Source organism: Saccostrea cucullata, unplaced genomic scaffold (assembly GCF_032062105.1).
Source record: "Saccostrea cucullata isolate Sc308-1 unplaced genomic scaffold, CSIRO_AGI_Scuc_v1 ctg913, whole genome shotgun sequence".
NCBI lineage: Eukaryota > Metazoa > Mollusca > Bivalvia > Ostreida > Ostreidae > Saccostrea > Saccostrea cuccullata.
The window spans coordinates 1-27,261 of NW_026941114.1; the positions used below are offsets into that span (position 1 = coordinate 1).

The window sequence follows — 27,261 nt, forward strand, 5'->3', positions numbered from 1 at the left end:
TCAATCTAATTTCAAGGGGCATACCTCTGTCAAAAATGGTGCGACCGTACCCAAAATAGAACTTGACCTAGATATTCATTTGATATATCTGTATACTTAATTTCATTCAGTAAGTGCAACCTCTGCGAAGAAAATGAACGGAAACTGCAAATAATTGGAATTTTTCTTAGTCCAAGGAGAATTACTCTGTAAAAATGCTGCGACCGTACGCAAAACAAAAGTTGACCTAGATATTCATCCGATCTATCTGTATATTTAATTTCATTTCAGCATGTGCAACCTCTGCGAAGAAAATGAACGGAAACGGCAAATAATTGGAATTTTTCTAAGTCCAAGGGGCATAACTCTGTCAAAAATGGTGCGACAGTATCCAAAACAAAACTTGACCTAGATATTTATGTATACCAAGTTTCATTTCAGTATGTGCAACGGTTGTGAAGAAAATGAACGGAAACAAAGTGGACCAACAGACAGACCGACCAACAGACAACAGCAAAGCAATATGCCCTCCCTTCTGCAAAGGGGGGGCATAATAAATATCCATAATATCTTTGTATATATGCACTATCAGTATCTTGTATAATGGAATGGCATGTCGAAATTAATGTTATATATATATATATATATATATATATATATATATATATATATATATATATATATATATATATATATATATATATATATATATATAAGTATTATAAAAGACGAAAAGTGTGTATGGCACGTCCCTCTCGAGAATTTTTCACTCATATGGAGACGCCACCATTTGCTGGTTGAGAGCTGCAAATTTTGTCCTATGCTCGGCACTTAGGGCCATTAAGCAGGGAGGGATCTTTTTCGTGCCAGCACCTACTGTGACAAGGGGATATCCGAAGGACCGGCCTCCATTAAGCAAAATCAATAATAAAAATGTTCAAGGCCCGTAAAGACTATGAGCCATCGGGGTTTGGCGCATATATCGGACATATATATATATATATATATATATATATATATATATATATATATATATATATATATATATATATATATATATAAAGACAAATATCTAGAAAAAAAGCAAGATTCTTAAGAGCCATATTACTTGAAAATTTTGAAAACTCTTGAAAAACCTACATCAAAGTCATGGATAGTTGTATCCATATTTTCCAAATATGGCCTGTAAAAGAATTATTCATAATTATTAAATGTAGCAAAAAGTGAAAAAGACGAAAGCATATATGTATGTAACATATTCTCATGGAATGATACATGTACAACAGCCATTTCACTTTCAATGAAATCCGGTGACAAAAAAAGTTAATACCAAATCGCATTTTAACAAAGAATCTCTACATAAAAACGATAGAAAAAAACTTACTCAAAAGCCACGACTTCCCCACATAAAAGTGAATCTTTCATAAAAATTTTGATTCGTATATCAAGACTCTGTAAAGGAAAAAAACGTAGGCTAGGTTAATCTTGTTTTCCGACATTTTACACAAATAACTCAGTAATAATCGCGATATAGTCATAAGACCCTTTTGATTGCAAAGTAAATTTTCTTTATTTTTTATTTATAATTTTGATTTGAATGGTAAAAATTGAACTGCTTTTAATCATGATTTGATGAGGTTCATAATACATATTACTTACACCATCCAATTTGGCAATCACTGTACGATTAGGCATTTTATCCATTGGATTTCGAATGTATATAAACATAACTGCACAGAACTTCAAAACAGCCAAATTCTTCTCAAATGTCACGTCTGGTGTTTCCAAACTGTAGATGTCCAAATCCATATATTGATTTGGATATTTATCTTCTAGCTATGACAAAAATTTAAGAAACAATTTTTTTAAATTTAGCATGGGCCACAACGCTCATTTGAGTCACTTTGTCCCTTCGTATACACTTTGATTCCCTATCGTGGCTCCATCCTATCCGTGGGGCATGAACAGTCTAGAATTTACATTTAGTCTGATTCAAAAAGCTTCCATGTACGTTTTAGCTTTTCTGATTTTCAATGCGTTTTCCTAAATATTTCAATGTAAAATTTTGATTCTCCATGGTGGCCAAACCCTAATCCAGGGGTCTATAATAATTTAGAATATATTTTAAAAAGCTTCCACATAAATCTCAGCTTTTCAGGCCCAAAATGTCGAAGATTTTTTCAGATTGTTTGATATATTTCAATGTCTGTAGAAATTTGATTTCCAGTTGTTGCCAAGATAAGCTGGACGATTAAACCTTCTAATAGATCTATGATATAATATGGAGATTGATTCCGATATCTTAATTTGAGTTGTCTCAATATTTCAGTTTACCTACATACCAATACAGGCGATGCATCTACAGCTCTGCGATAGACTTGGGTGTCACGGATTTTAAGTTTCTTTTTGAAATGCGACAACAAAAAGGAAGTGAAAGAGATGTTGGCCAGTCATCGGCGATGGGGATAAAAAATAGATTTTTTTTAAAAATTCAAAACACTAAAAAGTGGACGTGAAGTAGTTTTGCTTCATAAGTGTGAAAATGGAAGCCTTTGGGAAATATCGAATTTCACTTCAAGTATGTCGCAACCATTGATTTTACCATTTTGAAGTGGACCAAAAAAGCTAGGAAAGCAAACAGGTTTTGGGGAATTTATCCAGTACAGGATGTTTTTCGTAACTGCAAATTTTCCTTTTCGTTTGGATCGAAATAAGTGTAAATTCTGTGTGGAACAAGTTTTTAAAAGTGGTTGACAAAATCTTAACCATTATACATGCACAAAGAAATATTGTTCCGCATTGTAAAACAAACCTCTGGCACTAGACGTCCTACACAAACACCCTTGGAACATGAAATATTCAATCCCGGATTTCCTGGACCAAGCTAAGAAATCAAACGATAATATAAAATCAAATTTTAAAGTTGTTTTTACATGTATATGGAAAAATGTCTTATAATTGATTCTTCTTATCATATGTTTAGGGTCTTTAAGGTGTAAATATATAAAGCTTAATATTTCTAATTACTGCATAACGTAGAAACGTGTGTAAGTTGATCTGTCATCCAGAAAGGTTTCGTCTGCAATTAACTTCGTTGTTTCGAAAGTTACCTTACCCAATAAATAGGCATATAAAGAATTTGTGTGGGATTTAATTTCGTTGATAATAGTTTACAACGAAATAAATATAATTTAATCCCCAACGAATATATGTGCTTTTACAGATATTAAAAGTTTGTAAGTGATATATGCTTATGAATCCTTTTTATCATGTAATTTATTTGGACACTTTTTATCATTAAAAATGTAGAACTGAGAAAGAGAGATCTTTAAAGTATTAACACTTTAAAAAAGGAGATTATTGAAAAAAAATCATTTCAAGAGTGAAAGGGAATTCACGAGGATTCAAAATCCCACAAAGTTGTCCGACATCAGTATCTAAAGGCATATTTTTTTCCCTTATTTGGACTACAACACTTACCTTCTCTGGGGTAATAGTGTAGCATAACATCCCATGAGTTTGAACACCTTTGAACAAATTCTGAACTACATCTTTAGAGATCCATATGTATACCATTTTTGATGAGTCATTATGCAGAGTATAATTGACTGTTTTCCGATTGTAATATTCCTCCAAGGTTGGATACCATAGCAATTCACCCTAGAATACAAGTTATAATTTCACACTAGGATGTAATGCAAGGAGTTGCAATTTCATCCTAAATTGTGTAAAATAGAACCGAGTTTTCACGTTTTAAGCAATAAATTTTTTTTTTTGAATTTCTAAGTTTTTTTTCTATTTACATCTTTATGTCCCCGTGATCGAAGATTCGGTGATATATATATATATTTTTTGTCCGTCCGACTGTCTATCTGTCTGTTTGTCCTAAAAATCTTTACCCTTGGCAATAACTTTTGATTGGATGGAGATATGACTTTCATACATGTATTTCACACGACGTGTATTTCTTGGGACAAAACCTTTCTTTGGTTACCAACAAATTTGTCCTCTTGACCTTGACCTTGGAGTCTAACCCCCTTTTTACACAACAAGAGGCCCACGGGCCTTATAGGTCACCTGAGCATTATGCAACAACTTTCCAGTTATTGAATTTGATTCATGTTTTAACTTAAGCCAGATGATATATGGCATTCACAATTTTGAAAGAGGCACCATTGATCATCATAACAGTACACTTAGCAGTTGCTTAGCTTGGTTACTAAATACCCATACGCAGGGTAGGGGAACAAAAATGCATTCCAACTAATCAGTAATATTCAGCAATAATCAGTAGTGCCCCTAACACTGTGACATAAACCCCTGACCCTAGGTCCACACATTGCACAAATTTTAAAAAGGCACTCTTAAAATTGCCTATCAAAAAATAAATAAATGTTTTATAAATATAAAGGAGCAGATTTCAAACATTTAATTCATTTTCAGTATTTAAGTAGAGCCCCCCCCCCCTCCCCTACCCCTGACCCAGGGTCCTTGAAATTCACAATTCTGCAAGATTAGGGCCCTTGCTCACCATGACTATATAGGTAGTTCATCTGCTTCATACCCAGAGACAGAGAAGAAAATTTTCAAAGATTTAATGTATTTTCACTATATAATCAATAGAGCCCCGCCCTAACATCAGAACCCCTGACCCTGGGGCCATAAAATTCATAATTTTAGAAGAGGCATTCTTGCTCATCATAACTATGTACTTAGTTAGTTTATTTAATTCCTAGGAGCAGAGAAGAAGATTTTCAAAGAATTCACGTATTTTCAATATATAATCAAACTAGCCCTGCCTTAACACCAGAACCCCTGACCCTGGGACCATAAAATTCACAATTTAGGTAAAAGCACCCTTGCTCATCATAACTATACACTTAGTTAGTTTATTTAATACCTAGGAGCAGAGAAGAAGATTTTCAAAGAATTCATGTATTTTTACTATATAATCTATAGAGCCCCCCCCCCTCCTCAACACCAGAACCCCTGACCCTGGGACCATAAAATTTACAATTTTGGTTGAGGCACTCTTGCTCATCATAACTATGCACTTAGTTAGTTTATTTAATACCTAGGAGCAGAGAAGAAGATTTTCAAAGAATTCATGTATTTTCACTTTATAATCAATAGAGCCCCCCCGCCCCCAACACCAGAATCCTTGACCCTGGGGCCATAAAATTCACAATTTTGGCTGAGACACTTGCTCATCATAACTATGTACTTGGTTAGTTTATTTAATACCCAGGAGCAGAGAAGAAGATTTTCAAAGAATTCATGTATTTTCACTATATATAATCAATAGAGCCCCACCCTAACACCAGAACCCCTGACCCTGGGGCCATAAAATTCACAATTTTGGTAGAGGCACTCTTGCTCATCATAACTATGTACTTAGTTGGTTTATTTAATACCCAGGAGCAGAGAAGAAGATTTTCAAAGAAATAATGCATTTTCACTATATACTTATTTAGCCCCGCCCTAGCACTAGAACCCCTGACCCCAGGGCCATGAATTTCACAATTTTGGTAGAGGACTCAATGCTGATTACAATCATGCAAACAGTTTGACTGCTTGATGTCCAGGAGTAAAGAAGAAGATTTTTAAAGATTGCATTAATTTTAGTGGTTTTGGCCCCACCCCTCAGGCCCCAGGGGGGCAGGGATCATGAAATTCACAATTTTTGTTTCCCTTCAGCCATAGATGCTTTGTGCCAAATTTGGTTGAAATTGGTGCAGTGGTTGCAGAGAAGAAGCTGAAAATGTTCAAATGTTAACACACGATGGACGACAGACGACGCACGACGACGGACGAAAACGGATAGCAATAGGTCACCTGAGTTTACTCAGGTGACCTAAAAAGTCCAAACTTTTACTTTATGGTAGATACTAGGACTTTTATCTTCACATAAGTTTTCTTTGTAGCAAGGCCTTTCATTGATTATCAACAACTTTGACCTTTTGTTTTTGACCTTGGAGATTTCCGTACTTTTGACGACTTAAACCGGCCATTATTTCTGAACGGTAAGGGCTCGGGCTTTCAAACTTAAGTTATGTAATCCTTGTGAGGAAACCTTTTATTTGATATCAAGAACTTTGATCTTTGACCTTGACCTTGAAGTTTGACCTAGCTACCAGTACTTTTTAAAAAACTTTAACATACTTTTGTCATACGTGGGCATCAGTATTTTACAAACACATCTTGTTTACATCGTTAATAAATTTATGTGGAGGAAATTCATTTGTTGAACAAACTTTTTTTCTACTAGCAAGCTTTGTATCAAACTACAGATACTGTGAACACTGAGCTCACTAAATGACACCCCGACTCCCATATGATTATGATGGCAAAGTCCATGTTTTGCTCCAGCTAGCTCGGAGACCCGAAATACATGTAAGTGTCAGATCAAAAAGTAAAATTAAAGGTAATAATTATAGTACTATGTAGCACGCATCCCGAGAGTATTCCATTAGTTCCAAAACGGCAAGTGTAATTACAGACCCTGAGACGTGCTACTACCCCAAAAAAGCGTGTGACTTTCGTGCGCTTTCCGTTTCGTGCAAACCGTGTAGCGTTTCGTGTAAAACGTGCAGCGTTTCGTGCAAACCGTGTAGCGTTTCGAGTAAACCGTGCAGCGTTTCGTGTAAGCTCCAAAGCGTTTCGTGCAAACCGTGTAGCGAGCGTGCGAAAAGCGTGTGAGAAACGTGCGATTTTCGTGTAAGAACCGTGTGAGAAACGTGCGACTTTCGTGCAAGAATCGTGTAAGATTCATTCGGAAGTCATTTCATTTTAAATATGGCTATCGATGGGTCAGGATGTAAAATTCTATTAGTATTCTATTATTGAATTAGTTATGCTTGTGATATTATAGGAGTAAAAACAAAAAAAAAAAATGGAACAACAAAATGCAATCACGGTAATGTATAATTTACACTAATTTTGTTTGATTTCTTTGCCTTCTATAGAAAATGCGTTCTAATTAATCAACTATGTACAACAATTTTAAGGGCATTGAATTCAATATACTATCAACGCAATCATGGCTTCTTAAATATTTTTTCTCAAAGAAAGAAAGAAATACCGGTATTATTTTTTTTTGATTTAAAGCAAAAATATATCAGGACTCCACTCTTGTCTTTACATTTGAAACGATGTTTCATTTAATACTTTTTAATACATAAAACTTGTTGCTCATTATTGTCAAATAAATGGATTTTATAATTTAATTCACATGCACTGACGACCACATCTTTATAAACGAAGGGGGGGGGGGTTAAATTAAATTACTAGTACAGTCTTTCATTTTTAGCCGGGCTTATTGCTCAAAGAGCAATTGCCGGCTTATGGGATCCTGTTCAAGGCAGGATGTTGACCCCATAGTCGCCATTTTAAAGTTACGTGCAAAAATATAGTTCTTACTCTCAACCGCTTTTGTGATAATACAAACGCTAAATAAAGCAACAAATATAATACGAAGTTTTATCTATATAAAATAAACATTACATGCAGTAGTAATGACTTTGAAAACTTCATAAGTAAAAAAACATAGTTCATTAGCGTTAGGATTTTTGATAATCAGTGTTACCGTAGTTCTCTACACATACGACGTAAAACAGGAGAGGGAACCAGACTGGCCTGTTTGTTTACATTCAGCTGCGGTACCAGATTAATTCTGATTCTGACAAAACCGGACCGTGGTATTAGGATTGAAAAACTCACTGTCAGTGTCTTATCATTTATATTAATAGTTTTAAAATAATTTTTTTCTCAGAATATAAACGTGATTCATGTAAGAAATCCATTCTACTCTGTAAATGAGCCCGGCTCTCTGTACTTCTGAGTACTTTGATTTTTGTTGTAACTTTCAATCTAATGTTAGTTTAAGCAAATGCTTAATTTTCTATTCTTTTTTAAATCCTTTGTTAAATGTGTGCGCAGATACACCCCTTAAAAAATGTATTGGAATCTTCTTTCCGCCTTTCAAGTGTGATCAAGGTCATTTACAACAGCGATCACGGGCTCCGAGTGCATGGCAACTGAAAACCTGTTTTGCTATATGTACATGTTGAGTTCACGACTTAATGACACCTGAAAATTACGACTGGATTTTATTATTTTTTTTAAATGAAATGGTTCTATAAATATTTAATGGGTACAACTTATAAATCAGCCGATTTCATCTTTTATTTGTAAATCCGAATTTCTAGCCGTAAACAGTAAAATAAACAGAACTGATTTGGTAGTCTTTTCATGAATATCATGTCAGAAAAGCTTAGGAGTAAAGCATGAATAATTGTATATTATTTGTTTTATAAATCACGTACTTTTTATTTCATCTAAGATATTTCAGTTTTCTTGTAATATACCTGAATGCCGGTGTAAAGATCGATCTATATTGTATGTACAATGTATAGTCAAATGCCGCGACTATTAATAGATGTACACATATATACATACGTTTAGTCCTGTTTTGAAATGAAGGATTTTACAGTATGATGGGTATACTGATGTTATTTGATAAGCTTCATGTAAAAAGAGAAAGAGGAAAGAATAGATTAATAGATCACATTAACCCCCCCCTTTACCGGTTTCCCTCCTATTGATAATGCTTGCGTAAAATAAAAAAAAATCTTTAAAAATATATCAATAATCGTTAATAGAGTATATAGGCAAATATTATTACTAATTTAAAATCAAAATTACGAAAAATAATCCGCCTACGAAAATCAAACACATTATATTCAATATTATTAAAAATCAATGAGTTTATATTCCTGCGGTAAGAAATCGAATTTGTGTTTAATTTATTAAATAATACTCGTAAAAATATTAAATAAAGAAATGAATGACTAATACCTGTATATAAAAATTGTATTTTATTAAAAAGTCATTCATGATATCGGCATTTCGTTTTTAAACAGTTAGATAAATAAATAAATAAATTCGAACTGACAATTATTTATCAATTAATTACAACTGTCAGAGGATTAAATATTTCTATCGGTTTATATAATACAAGTGTACTGAAATTTAATTTAAACAGCTGCTTAGAGTGGCTTTGTGAAAAATTTCCATTGGATTAATGATAAAACGGTAATAATGCCCGAGATATTCCGAGTAGAAAAATCCAAACCGAGGCCAAAACGTGCGAGGATCGTGTACAAAGCGTGTGAGAAACGTGTACAAAGCGTTTCGTGCAGCCTTTCGTGCAAAGCGTTTCGTGTAAACCGTGTAGCGTTTCGTGCAAACCGTGTAGCGTTTCGTGTAAACCGTGCAGCGTTTCATGCAAACCGTGTAGCGTTCGTGTACCGTTCGTGCAGCGAGCGTGTGGGGTAGTAGCACGTCTCAGGGTCTGTAAGTTCACATAAATTTCATAGGCTGTATGTAATTTTACTCAAATATCATTGAAATAAAACAAAATATTAGTTGTTCTGTAACTCATCAAGATCGATACACTGACATACCAAAATTCAGCTCAATATCTGCAAGAGGTTGGAAAAAAGTTTGGAAACTATTACACTTTAAAAGGAACAATATTTCAAAAGTTATTGCTAAGGTTAAAGTTTTTAAAAAGTATGTAAAACTCCTAGGCTAAAGGGTCAAAGTTCTAGGTATCCAATGAAAGGTCTTGTCACAAGTATTAAATATGTAAAGTATGAAAGCCATAGTCCTAACCCTTCAAAAGTTATATTCAACGTTTGTTTTTAGCTCTACTGGTCAGAGACCAGAAGAGCTTATGCGATAGTAAGGTGTCCGTCGTCCGTCCATCTGTCTGTCTGTCCGTCTGTCTGTAAACAATGTTTCAAAACGCTACTCCTCCTACAGTTTTGATCTGATTTTAATATAACTTGGCACACAAGTAGACTACACTAAGATACATAAAATAGTGCATGGGTTTTTGATTTCGATGAGCCATGTTGCCATGGTTACTAAAAATAGAATTTTCTGTGAAATTCCTTTAAAAGGCTACTCCTCCTACAGTTTTGATCTGATTTCAGTATAACTTGGCACACAAGTAGACTACACTAAGATACATAAAATAGTGCATTGGATTTTGATTTTGATGAACGGTGTTGCCATGGTTACTAAAAATAGAAATTTCTGTGAAATTCCTTTAAAACGCTACTTCTCGCACAGTTTTGGTCTGATTTCAATATAAACTGGCACAGAAGTAGACTACACTAAGATACATAAAATAGTGCATCAGTTTTTGATTTCGATTAACCATTTTGCCATGGTTACTAAAAATAAAATTTTCTGTGAAATTCCTTTAAAACGCTACTTCTTCTATAGTTTTGGTCTGATTTCAATATTACTTGGCACACAAGTAGACTACACTAAGATACATAAAATAGTGCATCGGTATTTGATTTCGATGAACGGTGTTGCCATGGTTACTAAAAATAGAATTTTCTGTGAAATTCCTTTAAAATGCTACTCCATCTACATTTTTGGTCTGATTTCAATATTACTTGGCACACAAGTAGACTACACTAAGATACATAAAATAGTGCATCGGATTTTGATTTGGATGAACATTGTTGCCATGGTTACTAAAAATAGAATTTTCTGTGAAATTCCTTTAAAACACTACACCTTCTACAATTTTGGTCTGATTTCAATATAACTTGGCACACAAGTAGACCACACTAAGATACATAAAATAGAACATCAGTTTTTGATTTCGATGAACAGTGTTGCCATTATTACTAAAAATAGAAATAAATATCTGTGAAATTCCATTAAAACGCTACTCCTACATTTTTGGTCTGATGGCAATGACTTCTTTTCTCATCCTTTGTTATAAGTACAAACTAGTAGAGCTACAGTCTCGACAGAGACTTCTGGTTAAAAAGTTGGTTAAACTCCAAGGTCAAAGTACTTGGTATATCAAATGAAAGGTCTTAGCTTGTCACGAAGAATAGATGTATATGAAGTATGTAATATCTAGTATCTATTTTTCAAATGTTACGGCCAAAGTTTAGAATTTTTGTGTAAAAGAGTGTCAAATTCCAAGCTCAAGGTCAACTTTGATAAAGAAAGGTCTTGTCACAAGGAATGCACATGTAAAATATGAAAATTATATCTCCATTTAATCAAAAGTTATGGGCAAAGTTTTTGCGGACAAACAAATAGACAGACAGGTGGACGGACATAACAAAAACTATATGCCCTTGAATTTTCGATTACGTGGCATAAAAGCATTTGCTGCAGAACTGTAGTTCTCCGTTTGAGAAAATTCGGACAGATAATCCAGAGAGCTACCGATCCAAGCGTTGTAAAAACCTTCAATTTACGCCGCCACTTTTCGTCACTCACTTGGAATATTATTTCTTGTATATAATGCTTTCAACTGTTTTAGAAATTGTACTTTATAATTATCCAGTACAATCAACGCCTATTCCTGATATTTCATTTACCTTTGAACGGTTTTAAAAGGTCGTTTGTGGTTACAGACGTTGAAATGGGAATCTTTTAAACGGAAATTTGAAAATTATATAGGACTGTTTTGTACCGCTGAAAGGTGAATAAACTATCAATATAACATTGTAGGATAAAAAAAATTATTAATTGTTGAATACCATTCTAGAATTGGGGGAAAGCATAGATTGCAAGAAATAATATCTTAGGTGAGCGACAAAAAAGCGGCAGCGTAAGTCGAAGATTATAATTACAAATCAATGCTTGGCTCTGTAACTCTTTAATTTTTCTATCCAAATTTTCTCACGCAGAGAAATAGTTCTGTAGCTAAAAAGAATATGAACACTTAAATATTAATTACATGTACCTTGTGATAAAAATTTACAAATCTGGACTCATATTTTGGCTCCTCCTGCAACCGGAGGTCTCCGATAAATGTTGTGTTGCCTATCCTTGGTGTCACTATAATTGTAACAAAATTATTAGAATAAAATTCCTTTTTGATTTTTTTGGTCGAAGCCAATTATATCTGAACAGCCTAAAGTGATTTACCCATACAACGTTAAAGATTTAGGTATACTGTAAAAATTTTGAATTAAATAGGTTGGAGAAACTACAAAATTTTCAACTTCGTTATTTCATAAGTCATTTAAGTAAAAAGATCAACAACTTTTCTAGGCTTTTTTTGTTTGTTTGTTTTGTTTGTTTGTTTGTTTGTTTTTTGTTTTTTTGTTGTTTTTAATTACGATTTTGATATTTGACGTGCCAAGATTATGTCAGAACCGGCGCCATAGTAAAAAGCGGAAATTTCTGCTCTCAATATCCGATTGAATTCAAAATTTAAAACATGGCATTATGATTATGAGATTATAATCATTAGATGGAATAGACTTACAATTAATATTGTTCATTTCTTTGTTGCCTCTCGTAAAGAAATAGAAACGTAATAATGTACACATCTGGAAGAAAATATAATTGCGTGTTTCAAATCAGTTCTTAGCAAACAAAAATGAAAGTCATTCTAGATAATTTGTACACTTTTCGAATCATATTTTATTTGCAATCACTAAGATTATAAATTAACATGTAATATATACATGTAGGTAAAAGTAGTATTAATCTAAATGACACTAGCAACGAACAGTAATCATGATCAAATGGGGAGTAAACAATCATATAAGGAACAGTTGGCATTCGACTTCGTGCTAGTATTAATTAGATCATTTTATCGACCACAGATGAGACTTTTGATATCATTGTTTCATTGACTTGTTTCAATCATTCAAGTTAAAAATCATTTAGTATTGAATGAATTGAGCTTTATTTCGTGTCAATAATTTAATCTGTCAACTTTGTTTATATTTAGAAATTCACCATAGTATTAAATGAATTGAGCTTTTTTCGTGTCAATAATTAGCTGGGGTTTACTGAAAGCAAACTCCTGGCTATAGGCATCATGATCGACTGACTTACTATAAATAGCACAGTAAACAACAAACCAAAAAGCGTCAAAGCAGACGCTTCCGATAAACAAAATAGTCCCATTGCGAGACGATATTCAAACAAATATTTTTAACATCCCAATCGTTGGCGTGAAGAAATAAGATATTTGCTTTATTGGGATAGTCTAGAAATAACAATTTGTGCATATACGCTGCTGAATGCATAATGTAAGCAAACTATTTTCAATAACGCGGCCTTTTCAGATGTTGAAATTGTCGAAGAGCTGCATGTTTCATATCTTTTTCGTCGATGTTATTTTAGTGGCTATATTCTGTTTTGATCTTTAGCAAATGAATAGTACAGTGTATTGGATTTCTAAGAATTAACATGCGTGAAGTCGCTTGACAATGTACATATATCAGTGTTTAGAACTACATATAGTTGACGATAAAAGTGTACTGTTAGAATGTCTATAAAATACACATGTGCATAATCTTAACGATTTCAAGACTGAATTTTTAAATTATGAGAAAAAAAAATGCTTATTGAAGAGAAAATATGCGAGAATTCCTTGGAAATATAATTATTATTTTTTATATCTTAGGGTCTGGCCTGTTAATTTTAATTACTGGTATATGGGATATTATTTTAAATCATAATCATACAGACTCTACCTGCTAAAAATCAATGACCAAAAGGAAAAAAATAAAATATATACTAATTTCAGATCAGACAATATAATCGAGCAATTAAAGCCCGGCTTTCAGTTCTTTCAATACTTCGATTAAATTTGTCAACTTTGATTATATTTAGAAATCCATCACAGAATTCCCATTTTTATTATTCAATATAGAAACACTTCAATTACCTCAGCCTCGCTGAATCGTTCCTTTTTAATTTTTTCTACGAGTTCCGTGGAATTTGCCGCACATAAGGCCTCTTCAGGTTTTCGACATCCTGTGTATTTCATCGTAAGATTTGGCGGAGGAATGATGCAGCTGTCCTTTTCCTGTTTCACCCACACATCAAATCTACCCTTTGTAGTATTCCCTTTATATTTTGTCAAGAACAAAATGATAAATAAATGTATAGCATACAAAGTCTTGCCAATGGAGTAACTGAAGTATACACTGCGAATCTATAAACAACAAATAAAGGAGGAATTTTAGTCTTGTAAGATATCCTGTCTGTATTAGGAAGAAATACTCTAATACTGGAATAAATCTAGGACCGGCACGAAATATCGATAACACATGTATCGATTCTGTGTGAGGACGTCTATTACAATGTACGTGCATATTGATAAATGCACGTTAGCGAAGTATAGCAACACACTTTTCTTCGGTCACATACTGAACATTATGGGTTTGATATTTAAAATAAATGCGTTAAATATTAACATGTACAAAACAAATTTATTTGTTAATTTTTTTTTACAACAGATATACTAATTATTTGAATGAATTCTTAATTGTGAAGAAATCTTTGATACAGTTAATACAAATAACAGTTTTTTTAACCAATTAAATAAGACATCGTGATACATTTCGTATAATGACTCAAATATCGTGGTACATATCGATATAGTATACAGTTAAAGTGTATCATTGAGGGTGTTAGCAAGATTCCAGTTCCCCAAATCCAGGACTATTTGCCAAGGCGCAGCCGAGGGAAATAGTCCTAGTCAAGGGGAACTGGAATCTTGCTAACTCCCTCAATGATATACTTTTTAACTGTTTTATCATACCGATACAAAAGTTTTTAAAAAATGATGGAGGATTACGAATGACGGGGAATTAGCTTCCGGACTACCGCACAGTGATTAGTCCATTATTTTACCTAAAGAGATACGGATAACCGGGAAATTAGCTTCCAAAGCAGGGATTAGCTCATTTGACTAACGCACGGGGACTTGCCCATTCAGAGAGATTTCTAGGGAATTATTCATATTTTACTGCCTAACTTTTATACAGGAAAAAATCAGTAGAGGTATGATAAAGAGTTGTATCGTCCAAGCTCTTGGAATCACTTGATTGGTTTACGATAAACTTCTACATACCATGCGAATAATTTGCTTCGAAAAAATTTGTAACATAAAAAAATTCCAAGAAAAACTAAAATTATTCATTATTATAATTATAACTTTTCATACTCTCACGTGCAGAGATACCGAAGTTTAGATATTTAAGAAAAATGAGCAAGACCCCTCAAATACTAATCTGCCAAAGCAAGTTTCTGTGTAACTTGAATTCGGAACAGTGTAACAAATTAGGTTTTACCTATGTACGCTAGGAAATTTCCTGATCCCGAGATCGTCATTGTTAGCCCACAGGACTGTACATTTCTAAAGAAGAAAGTTATAATATATTATATATTTTTTGAAATATAAGTTCAAGTGACTCTGATGAAAAAGGTGTTCCTGTAGAGTACTTTAAGAATTGCTTGTTTTTCCTCTCCCGAATGACTGATGATAATAAGTTCGACTTAAAATAAAATTTTTACTCGTTTGCTAACGCTCTCGAGCGCTAGCAACTACGTTAGTCCAAATTCCTGGAACGCATGCTCGGCTTCACGGCCGTGCATTCTGGGAAAAACTGTGAAAACTACTATAGATAGACCGTGCGATGATAATTTCGTTGTATCATTAAATAACTGTTTATTTATCGTGTAGCTTACACTTTAAAGATAACTACATACTTGTAATACTTCAAAGAGCTCGGTTCATGTCATGCATAAAATGGCCCTGTAGATATACCAAATGATTAATGAACACTTGATGTTTCATTTGAAGCATTGAAATAAAATAGAGACTTAGTGCTTTCATTTCCTATCAAAACTTTTCTTCTAAAAGTCCAGGTCTAGGAGAACTGGCTTTTTGAACTTGCAATGTTCTTTGAATTTTAAGGTAAAAGATATATTTGAGTACTTTCAATGAAGAAAAGTAATATGAGCGCACTTTCTGAGCTAAAAAATAAAACATGCCTTTTTATCCTAAGAAACAGTTCTATCATTCACGATCTTTCTCGGTAACAAAATGGAGACGAAACGTCAGGAACTCTCAAATCCTTTGAAACAAGTTATAATGTCAGCGATTGCAAGAAGTGTCAATAGGTCTCTGGCTTCAGTGTACCGTTTTGTACAAATATCAAGACACATGATCAGTGGAAAATTTGCAAAGATCGGGTCGGCCTCGTTCTATTGACGATCGGGACTATGGGAGGCTCCAGAGGATTGTTAATAGAGATCGGAGAGCACCCTTAGTGAAATTACAGCGCGATTTAATGAAAACAGAGCAACATCTGTGTCTCAGAAGACTGTCAAACGTAGACTTAAAGAAAATGGTTTCACTAGAGATTTGTATAACAAAAAAGTTGTGATTATACCCGCACTTTCTAAAGAAAGTTCGGGTATATTGTTGTTACGGAATCAGGACAACTCGCCCCCAACACCTGTTAAGACAACTCGCCCCCAATTTAGGACAACTCGCCCCCATTATATTTCATTGTGTATTGCAAGTAAAAAACGACATATATTATTCACTAAAATATATTTTAAATGCAAAATTAATTTATGATTTATAATTGATATTTATTATAAGTAAAATAAAATTAATATTTACGATTGTGTGTGTAATTTGTTGTTATTTGTTTGGGGTTTTTTTTCAAATATAAAGTAAACACAGTATATGTATAAAATATTTTTTATTTCCTTAGACTTTTTTCTTATGAAATAAAGCAAATACCTAAATGCATTTTGATTTATCATATTGTTTTAAATTTTTATCTGTAGAATATGTCTAGGTAAATCAATTACAATGTTCTAAGTTGAACAATCTTAATTATTTAATGACATAATAATGATATTCCATCGACGATCGGCTTTTAGGAAACTTATGAAAACTGAAATGAAAACATCAAACAGAATTTTAATGAAATCCCCAAGCTCACAAGTAATTTGGATCTTCAAAGTGATGATCAATTTGGACAAGCAAGCTCCGAAAATTATGTACATTTAGTTGATCAAAAATTGGCTTGTCCAAGCTCCAAAGCAGCTTTAAAGTAATGAAGAAAAAATTGGTGTATCCAAGCACCGAAGCAACTTAAAACCTTAAAGAGATGAAGAATTCAAGAAAGCTTGAGTTGGAAACAAATAACTTGAAATAAAAAATCACATTAAAATAATTCAATAAAAAAAATATATGTAATATTACATAAAAAAATAAACATTTTAATTTCATAGAAAAAAATTATATTAATCGTATCTTCTCCTTTTTTAGGCGCAATGTTATAGGCATAAATGACCGCATAAATGCAAATATTGATGAATTTAATCTAAAACATATTTCTTTTTCAGGCATCTCACGTGAGGAGAGGAGTACAATTTTTTAGGGTAACTGACGCCAGAAACATTTAAAATAAAAATAAATATCGAAATAATATAAATATATATATATAAAATAAAAAGTATATACATTTATATAAAAAATATCCCTCTCCATTTGCTTTCTTAAAGCTGGGGGCGAGTTGTCTTAACAGGGGGCGAGTTGTCCTAAATTGGGGGCGAGTTGTCCTGAAAAGGTGGCGAGTTGTCTTGGGGGCGAGTTGTCTTGGGGGCGAGTTGTCCAGCATTCGTTGTTACTCATGTCCGTCCGTCCGTCCGTCTGTCACACTTTTCTTCCCTGAACTCCTCCTACATTTTACACAGTAGCTTTATCATCTTTTGGGAGATGGTTGGTGGTGTCATGTAGATGTGCAGTAAGGTTTCGGAATTTTGATTTTGCCCCGGGGGGTCAAATAGGGGTCGAAAAATGATGTTTTTTAAGCTAAAAGCCCCGTCTTCCCTAAACTCCTTCTACATTTTACTCAGCAGCCTAATCATCTTTTGGGAGATGGTTGGTGGTGTCATGTAGATGTGCAGCAAGGTTTCGGAATTTTGATTTTGCCCCGGGGGTCAAATGGGGGTCGAAAAATGATGTTTTTTAAGCTAAAAGCCCCGTCTTCCCTAAACTCCTTCTACATTTTACTCAGCAGCCTAATCATCTTTGGGGAGATGATTGGTGGTGTCATGTAGATGTGCAGTAAGGTTTCGGAATTTTGATTTTGTCCCGGGGGGTCAAATGGGGGTCGAAAAATGACGTTTTTTATGCTAAAAGCTCTGTCTTCCCTGAACTCCTTCTACATTTTACTCAGCAGCCTAATCATCTTTGGGGAAATGGTTGGTGGTGTCATGTAGATGTGCAGTAAGGTTTTGGAATTTTGATTTTGCCCCGGGGGGTCAAATAGGGGTTGAAAAATGACGTTTTTTATGCTAAAAGCCCCGTCTTCCCTGAACTCCTTCTACATTTTACTCAGCAATCTAATCATCTTTTTGGAGATGGTTGGTGGTGTCATGTAGATGTGCAGTAAGGTTTCAAATTTTGATTTTGCCCCAGGGGGTCAAATAAAAACCCGCACTTTCTAAAGATGACGTTTCTTATGCTCGAAGCCCCGTCTTCCCTGAACTCCTTCTACACTTTACTCAGTAGCCTAATCATCTTTTGGGAGATGGTTGGTGGTGTCATGTAGATGTGCAGTAAGGTTTCGGAATTTTGATTTTGCCCCAGGGGGTCAAATGGGGGTCGAAAAATGACGTTTTTTAAGCTAAAAGCCCCGTCTTCCCTGAACTCCTTCTACATTTTACCCAGCAACCTAATCATCTTTTTGGAGATGGTTGGTGGTGTCATGTAGATGTGCAGTAAGGTTTCGGAATTTTGATTTTGCCCCGGGGGGTCAAATAGAGGTTGAAAAATGACGGTTTTTTATGCTAAAAGCCCCGTCTTCCCTGAACTCCTTCTACATTTTACTCAGCAACCTAATCATCTTTTTGGAGATGGTTGGTGGTGTCATGTAGATGTGCAGTAAGGTTTCGGAATTTTGATTTTGCCCCGGGGGGTCAAATGGGGGTCGAAAAATGACGTTTCTTATGCTAGAAGCCCCGTCTTCCCTGAACTCCTTCTACACTTTACTCAGTAGCCTAATCATCTTTTGGGAGATGGTTGGTGGTGTCATGTAGATGTGCAGTAAGGTTTCGGAATTTTGATTTTGCCCCAGGGGGTCAAATGGGGGTCGAAAAATGACGTTTTTTATGCTAAAAGCCCCGTCTTCCCTGAACTCCTTCTACATTTTACTCAGCAGCCTAATCATCTTTTGGGAGATGGTTGGTGGTGTCATGTAGATGTGCAGTAAGGTTTTGGAATTTTGATTTTGCCCCGGGGGTCAAATGGGGGTAGAAAAATGATGTTTTTTATGCTAAAAGCCCCGTCTTCCCTGAACTCCTTCTACATTTTACTCAGCAGCCTAATCATCTTTTTGGAGATGGTTGCTGGTGTGATGTAGATGTGCAGTAAGGTTTCAGAATTTTGATTTTGTCCTGGGGGGTCAAATCAGTAGCCTGATCATCTTTTATGAGAGTTAAATATTTTGAAAATTAGGTAAAACATCAACATCATAGGGTAAAAAATCATAGCATGCTGGGAAACATCTTGAATTCTTACGAGTATTGTACATGTCAAATGTGAAAGTCATATCTCTTCTCAATCCAAAGTTAAAAGCAAATGCAACATTTTGAAAAGTAGGTTAAGCTTCAAGGTCAAGGTCACAGATTCATGATTTAGTTAGAAAGGTCTTATCATAGGTAATAATATAACATACATGTATAATATGAATTCTTTCAAAATGATGAATTTAAAACAATGTAATTTTTTTGCAAGTAGGTCAAACTTCAAGGTCATGGGTAAAAAAAATCATGGCATTGTCACAGGTAAATACTAATTATACATATGTTTAATACAAATGCCTTGTCTCTTCTCATTCAATAGATATGACTGTGATGACCAAGGTTAAATTGACAGACTGACATACAGATGTACATATACTGATTTCAATGTGAATTGTTAAAAATTGGCCCAGTGGTTGTAGACAAGTTAAAAATGTAAAGTTTCCATACAAACAAATGGAGGACAGACGTAATGTGATAAAAAAAAAACCTGAAAAGCTCAAATGAGCTAAAAACATAGGATTCACATGTATTTTGTAAAGGTTACCATGATTACAGTATTTGAAAAGCTTTTTTTTCAAGAAATTTTTTGAGAAACTGAAAATGTATGACATATGTATCCATTGTTGAAAAAACTGAACATTTCAGAAAACAGTATCATTGAAAATAGTTAATCAAGGTGTTTTGAGTAGCAAAATAAAGCTAGTAAACTTTTATAGCTAATTCAACCACAGAACTTAGTCAATTTTAAGATGCACAACCTTTTCAAATCTTATAATACATGTAATTATTTTTAAAATATTTATGTAATCATTTCTGATTCAAGAGAGAACAAGAGATACAACCAACATGTTCATGTTTTATGTTATTTTTAGTAATTTGTTTGTTTGTTGTGAAAACATCTCTCTCTGGAATTTTTCCCTCATATGGAGACACCGCCGCTTAAAAGTAATGAAGACAAGATGTGTTTGTTAAACACTGATGCCCACGTATGGCAGCTTATGGCGAAGGTTGAAGTTTCTCAAATGTATGTCAAACTCAAAGGTCAAGGTCAAAGTCTTGTCACAAGGAATACACATGTGAAATATAAAGAAATCCCTAGTACTTCCTGTTCAAAAGTTAATTGACAAGGTTAATTTCTTTTTTTTTTTAAATGGGTCTAACTCTAGGGCCAAGGTCAAACATATTTATACCTGTTGAAAGTTTATAATGAATACACATGTTAAGCATATGAAAACCCTAGCACCTACTGATAAAAAATTTAAGCCAAATTACTGATCAAATTTCTGCAGACAAACAGTCAGACATTTATTTATAAACACAAGAAACATAATATGTATATATATAGTCAAATGGAAAAAAAATTCTATTTTGGAGTCACACAAGATCAATTGCAATTTCATGAACAGAAAGTGGCTAGGGAGATTGGATCCCCCCCCCGCTGGAGTTTGCTTTCTTATTTAAATGAGACTATATACTGAAGCAAACAAAAAATTACTTTGGACATCATCCCCCTTAGAAAACATTGACCCCACGACCCCACTATCATTGTTTTTATTTTGTTTTCAGTTTTTTGTCTTTGCTTGTGAGAAAAATCTGGGCTGACATTTTTTTGACTGGGGTGTGAACCCCCCTCCCCCTCCTGAAAAAAATCTGGATCTGCACCTGTAACTGAATGTCACATCGACAACGGGAGATAACTTCACAATGTGAAATCCGATTATACTGTGGCATGCGATGATCTTTGAACTTTAACCTAATCTAAATTTTGCATTTCGGTTCATTTTACCCCAATCTATACTTAAACTTGTACTTACCGACTGTCATAGGTCTTGTGAACTTCATGAAATATAATCCAATTATAACACAAAATGATTTTTTCAATACACATCACACTGCAGCATGTGCATGCTATCCTATTTGACAAACCATGGCTAAATGCAGATGAAGCACGAATCGGCCGAGGTGTGCCGAGTGCTGCTTAATCTAAAAATATGATAATGGGTGACGCAACCCAATGTAATGTAGAAATTTTCCAAAAGGTGTTTACATGTAAACATGTATACCTGGGGGTAGTTCAAGAAAAATTTTTTAAATTCATTCATAACAAACTATGTTTTAACATAACTTTTCCATCGTCATGTGTATCCTATTAAAAAAAAAGTACGGTCCGTGAGAGTGTGTGTGGTGTTTTTTTTTGGGGGGAGGGGCATTATTAAATTTAAAAAGGTACCCATTATGAGCAAAACATTTTTTAAAATGTAATTTACACATAGGCGTCTGAACCGGGGGGCTTAACCCCCCCTTTTTCTTCGCAAAGATGGACATTTTCTATGTATTGAAAATTTGGGTTTACCTTTTTTGTTGGTTTAGCCCCCCTCCTCCCAACTTTCAATTTCCTTCCGACGCCTATGAAGCATATAAAATACATATAAGAGGCACTGAGTCATAGGTCACATAGTCACAGGGTCTGAGAATGTTATACTCAATGTGACGAATACATGTACTGTGTAAATTATAGAATTATTTTAATTTTTCCTTGGAAGGCTTTAAGCCTAATATATGTACGAGTGTGTATTTAGAGGCAAACACCTTAGTGCGGGTATTACTGTCTCATGACAGCATCTAGTTAAAAATGTAACCGAAATAAACGCTTGGCATGGTGTAGGGAGAAGAGATGGTAGGGTGTACAAACTCAGTGGTCCAAAGTTATATTCAGCGATGAATCTCATATATGTTTCGGGTAAAATAATCGTGTTTATGTTTGGAAAGAACCTAATTAAGCAGTTTCAGTTTTTCAGAAATTCACAGGGTCAAAAAAGTGTTCCTTGTTTTTTTCCCTTTCTCTGACGGAAAAGCCCGAGTCATTTTCTGATCGGTCTACACAAAGACAAGAAATTTTTTTTACGTCTAAGCACAAGATAGATTCTAATTTCTGATTGGTCGGTTCAATCAATTTTGCGGAAAAATTCGAGCACAAAAAAAAGAAACGACATTCACGCGGGAAACTAAACAAAGAAACGACATGGAAGCGGGAAAATTAAGATTTAGCACATACAAAGAATATTTCCCATTTTTGGTCAAATTGGCTCCCGTGTATTGTACGGAAAAATCCGAGCAAAGAAACGACATTCACGCGGGAAAAAAGGTGAGAAATAGACACTTCATGTTTATTATGCATACTCCACTAATCAACTTCCTTCAAATTACACCAAGGTCAATCACCTTGTGACCCTGACTGTATTCTATAATTTATGCTTTAAAGCAGTTTTTTCCAAACTTAAATGTACACCATAACTTTTGAACCATAGGAGATACAGACTTCACATTTGGTATGCATATACTCCTCTCAAATAACACCAAGGCCAATGACCTTGTGACCTATTTGCTAGGGGTAGATTTTTCAAACTTTCACTATAAATTTTGAACCTTAGGAGATACAGATTTCAAATAGCGTTTGCATACTCCACTAATTAAGTTCTTTCAAATGACACCAAGGCCAATGAGCTTGTGACCTTTTACTGGTTCCCTGGCTCATCCTTGCCAATAACTCACCACAGTAAAAATATATTCTATATGCTCGCAATGATGACAATGTAAGCCAAGCAAAAAATTGTTAAAATAAAAAAATCATTAAATAAACAAGGATTTACACTACAGATTTCGAACAAATCCATTATTTATAAAAGAAAAATATCTTATGTGTATGGCATTTAACCAAACAGTTGTTGACAAAGATGACCCAAAGGGCCAAACTACTTCACATCTTCACATTCGGAACTCTCTGGAAACTACAATGGATCAACACAAAAACTTCACTGCCCCCCCCCCCCCCCCCCCCTCTCGTTTCTTTACCTATGTGTTTATAAAATACACTTCACAAAAAATTAATAACTTTATTACACTTCAATAAACATTTAAAAATTCAGCAAAATAAATCACTTGATCACGGACCTTCCTTTCTGTGTTTAAAAATTGCTAAGGCGCTATCTCACCTATCTTTTTTAAAAGATAAACTTGTATATAATTAAGATTGGTCAGTACCTTGTATCTTTGTCGCGACATTCTATTTTCCCATGTGCATTTACCGAGATAGTTTTGATCGATACGTTCAATCCACTTTCTTGAATGGCAACAGATGCGTCCAGATCGGAATAATCTGTATATGTTAAGCTGAAATATATATAAATAATATAAGTAATGTTACTGACCAAATGAAATGAATGCCTTTTTTTTTAAATGACGTTTTTCTTAATCAACGAATACAAGTCGGTCGTTTGTTCAAAGGAAAGAAAACTAACTGTACTTTTGAATGGAATAATTGACATGGCTTGTTGTAATGTTTATTGAAGGTATGCTGAATGCCGAAAGATTCAGTTTCTTCAAATGTTCCAAAACTGTATTCGCAGCTGAAAAGGAAGTATTTATTAAAAGTAAAGTATTCTCACATTCTTTATCAGTTGATATCTTCACTTTATTTTATCAGAAGTTTTTTTTTCTAGTAAATTCTTCAAAGTTGTTAAGCCCTTAATTAAATTTGATAATTATTCAATTTAAATATTCACAAAAAATGATTTAAAAAAGACACCGCAAAGCGTAGGACCATCTTGCAAAGACCATATCTATAAGGCAGCATTCAACATAGATTCTGATGTAAATTACATGTATACCACTTCAGTTTCGAACAAATGATTATCCCACCCACCCCACGCGTAACTTTACTCCTCCAACCCAGTTTCAAGGGGATATAATGAAACTGAGGACTTTATGCATACCGTATGTGAAACCGTTCTGTGTGACCCTTATAACAACTCCAAGATCAGAAATCTCTTCGCTGGATTCCCTGATAAAGATGATCAGCAGTATAAGCTTAAGAGGTCCCATCGTTCTGTATGCTGCAAAATATATCAAATAAATAATTATATCAATTACGGTCACAGAATATTTATTACAGCGGAAAGAGCTGTTCACTGCCTTTTTCTGGACAGATAACTTACTTTATTTAAACTTTCTTATCAGCGACATATATATAATCTAATAATACTATCTTACCTTCATATACTTTAAAAAACTTCCTTTTACATGTATTAAGATTCTATCTCCTACATCGTACTGGTTTTGAATTGCGAATGCAAATATAAGGCCTTAAAGTTTATAATAATTAGTAAAAATCCTCATTTAAAAGAGGAAATTTAAGAGGACAATATATTTAGAGACGCCAAGTGAGAGAGTTAAATAGAAAATAAAATAAAAAACATCCTTTTTTCTACTTCCTTAAATACATAAAGGTAATCCGGAAATACTTATATTTAATTTTTAATGAATGATATTAAAATATTATTTGAGGAATTACTGTCTAGTTTGATGTTCCCGGCATAACCCGGAAACTAGACAGAGATTTCTTTATGTATTTATATGTGACCAAAAAATTGTAGGTATAAAATTTAAAAATTGCTGCCTAATATATTCAAAATACATGAGGCCTCCCATGTCAATTTCAATAGCCCCGGCCCTACCCATTGACAGTAGACACAAAGACAGCTGAACGAGACTGACATGCATATCAGACATGCACTTGGCGAATATCATTATCAAGTTATCAAGCTCACATAACTTTCAGAGTGAACACACAGAAAACAATTAAGAAAAATATTTTTAAATAATGTCTAAAAAAAAAAAAAAAAAAAAAAAAAAAATTAAGAAATCGTAAACCTTCCATGATGCTCAAAATGTTACCTTTTTGCAACCATCCTTTTCAATCTCTACAATTTTTTTTTTAGCTTTGTCATAATATAGAAGTAAATTATGTTTTATAGAATCAAGTTTGTTCAAATCATGGAGTAAAACAGAGGGTCAATGAAGTTTAACAAAAACTATATACTAGGAATCATCTTGGAACAAACTAAATAACCTCCGAGAATTTGTGTTAAAAATCCCAAAGAAATATTCACTGAAACATGTGACATTTACAGCAACCAATACCTGTTTTATAGACAAAATAGCAAGTGAATTTCGATGATAAAAAAATTATATAATGGGCATCAAAAATGGGTACCCTCCTTGCCAACAAAAATTATAACAACTTATGCACTGTTTGCCAAATTTCAACAAATACTATTTGATGATGTATGATTGACTTTAAGACACATAGCAAATTCAATAGACATCATATCGGGAGTAGTTAACCCTGTTTCTAAGACACGTTTGACAGTAAAAAAGCTTGGTACTAAAAGGTCACCCTATATTTTGAAAAATGAGTGGAAACGACAGTGTATACGAAAGTCTTAACAATTATTTCAAAATATCAGTAATTGTAGTCATCCACGTTTGTTTTATATTCAAACAGATATTGGAACATGAATATATTGCATAAAACCATCAAAACAAATTTTACCATAAGAAGTACTAGATAAAAACGGCAAAGGTCTGACAAGAGCAAAGGTATGCAAGAGCACAAAGACTGGTTTATATGCAATTTTCTGAAATATTAGTGGTTTTGTTGTTCCAATTCGTATTCGGGGAGACAGTTTAATATCTGGAGGAGTCTAGAAAGCAATTTTTTTGCATAATGATCATGCAAACGGTTTATTAGAGGAAGGACCCATAATCAGGAATCCACTACATTGAATTCCTTCATGAAGCGTCCAAACCCGCATGCCCTGAAGAGTAAAGGGGGTTTCGGGATATACAGAAAGTTAGTGCTTTTTCACATTAACAATATTGGCCAGTTCTATGACCTTTTGACTTGTTTCAATTTCCAAACTTAAAAAAACACACCTTTCAGAAGGAAAAAACAAGTCCATGAAATCATTGGATCTCCCATTTTCCAATATACTAAGGGTCATACCCAAAAATGAGTTCTAAAAACAATCAGAAATTGGATAAAAAATGTTAAGGACATGTGTTTGGTTTATTAGAGATTAATAAGTAAAATTATGAAGACTAAATCATTGAAAAGCGTCTTCTGCTTCTTTCTGAGCACCGAGGACATTATTTATTGAACAGCCCTCGTACTATTCAAGATCCAAAAGAGTTTTGTCAATGGGGAATAACTTCAAGCATGAAAGAAGTATATTTCAAATATGTAGACAAAGAAAAATGTGAAAGAAAACGTGAAGAAATGAACACTTTACAAATAAAATCTGTGAAGGACACGATGAAGTTACATGCATTGTAGGTATCTCTGAAACATCCATACTTACCAATACAACAAGCTGCTACTGCAATGACTGTCTAAGCCAAAAATATTGTGCACGTTGGACAGAGGTGTCGTTCCAGGCACAAAACAAGGACACGAGTGAGGAAGATGGAAGAACACCGAAAGACTAAGACAACAACAGCAACGATACAGGAGATACAAACGTTACTGCTCAGACAGAGGGTAATGCAGAGGCAGATCTAGAGAAACCGTACTCTGTTGGCGAATATGTGGCTTGTCTCTACAGCGGAGATTGGTATATCGGGGAAGTTGTAGATAGAGATGACAAAGAAGACGAGATAGAAGTAAACTTTATGGAGAAGGCAAAGAAGCTGTTTCGATGGCCTACCAAAGATGACAGGATCTGGATTACTTACGATCAGGTCTTGTGTATTATTCAGCGACCTCTTCCATGCGGCAAGACGATGAGGAATTTTCGGATAACAAATGAAGATTTTTCTCTTATCTTGGATTCATTTGTCCGAAAATAAACGTGAACTTTAGTGTTTGATACCTACGTTACGTTTGATTACCTAAGGATTTTCAACTCCTAAACCATATGCATTTAAAGTCACATTGTTTGGTTTTGTGTTGTTCATTCGCTATGTTACTGTTCTAAACTTCTTTAATAAAGTTCAAATAAGAATACTTGTTTTCATCATAAAATAAATAAAAATATAAATGTA

General features: G+C 34.0%; 1 protein-coding gene across 1 annotated transcript; it reads right to left on the reverse strand.

Moving 5' to 3' along the window:
- Positions 1-1,119: 1,119 nt before the first annotated feature.
- On the reverse strand, positions 1,120-24,261 carry LOC134257226 (uncharacterized protein T19C3.5-like; the record flags this gene model as incomplete). Its single annotated transcript, XM_062739869.1, has 12 exons — positions 24,153-24,261; positions 23,684-23,786; positions 23,422-23,550; positions 15,123-15,187; positions 13,712-13,893; positions 12,296-12,359; positions 11,768-11,862; positions 3,460-3,639; positions 2,792-2,863; positions 1,639-1,815; positions 1,364-1,431; positions 1,120-1,162 (listed from the first exon to the last, which is right to left on the reverse strand). Coding segments are annotated over exons 1-12 (1,287 nt in total), but the record flags the coding sequence as incomplete, so codon positions are not given.
- Positions 24,262-27,261: the final 3,000 nt, after the last annotated feature.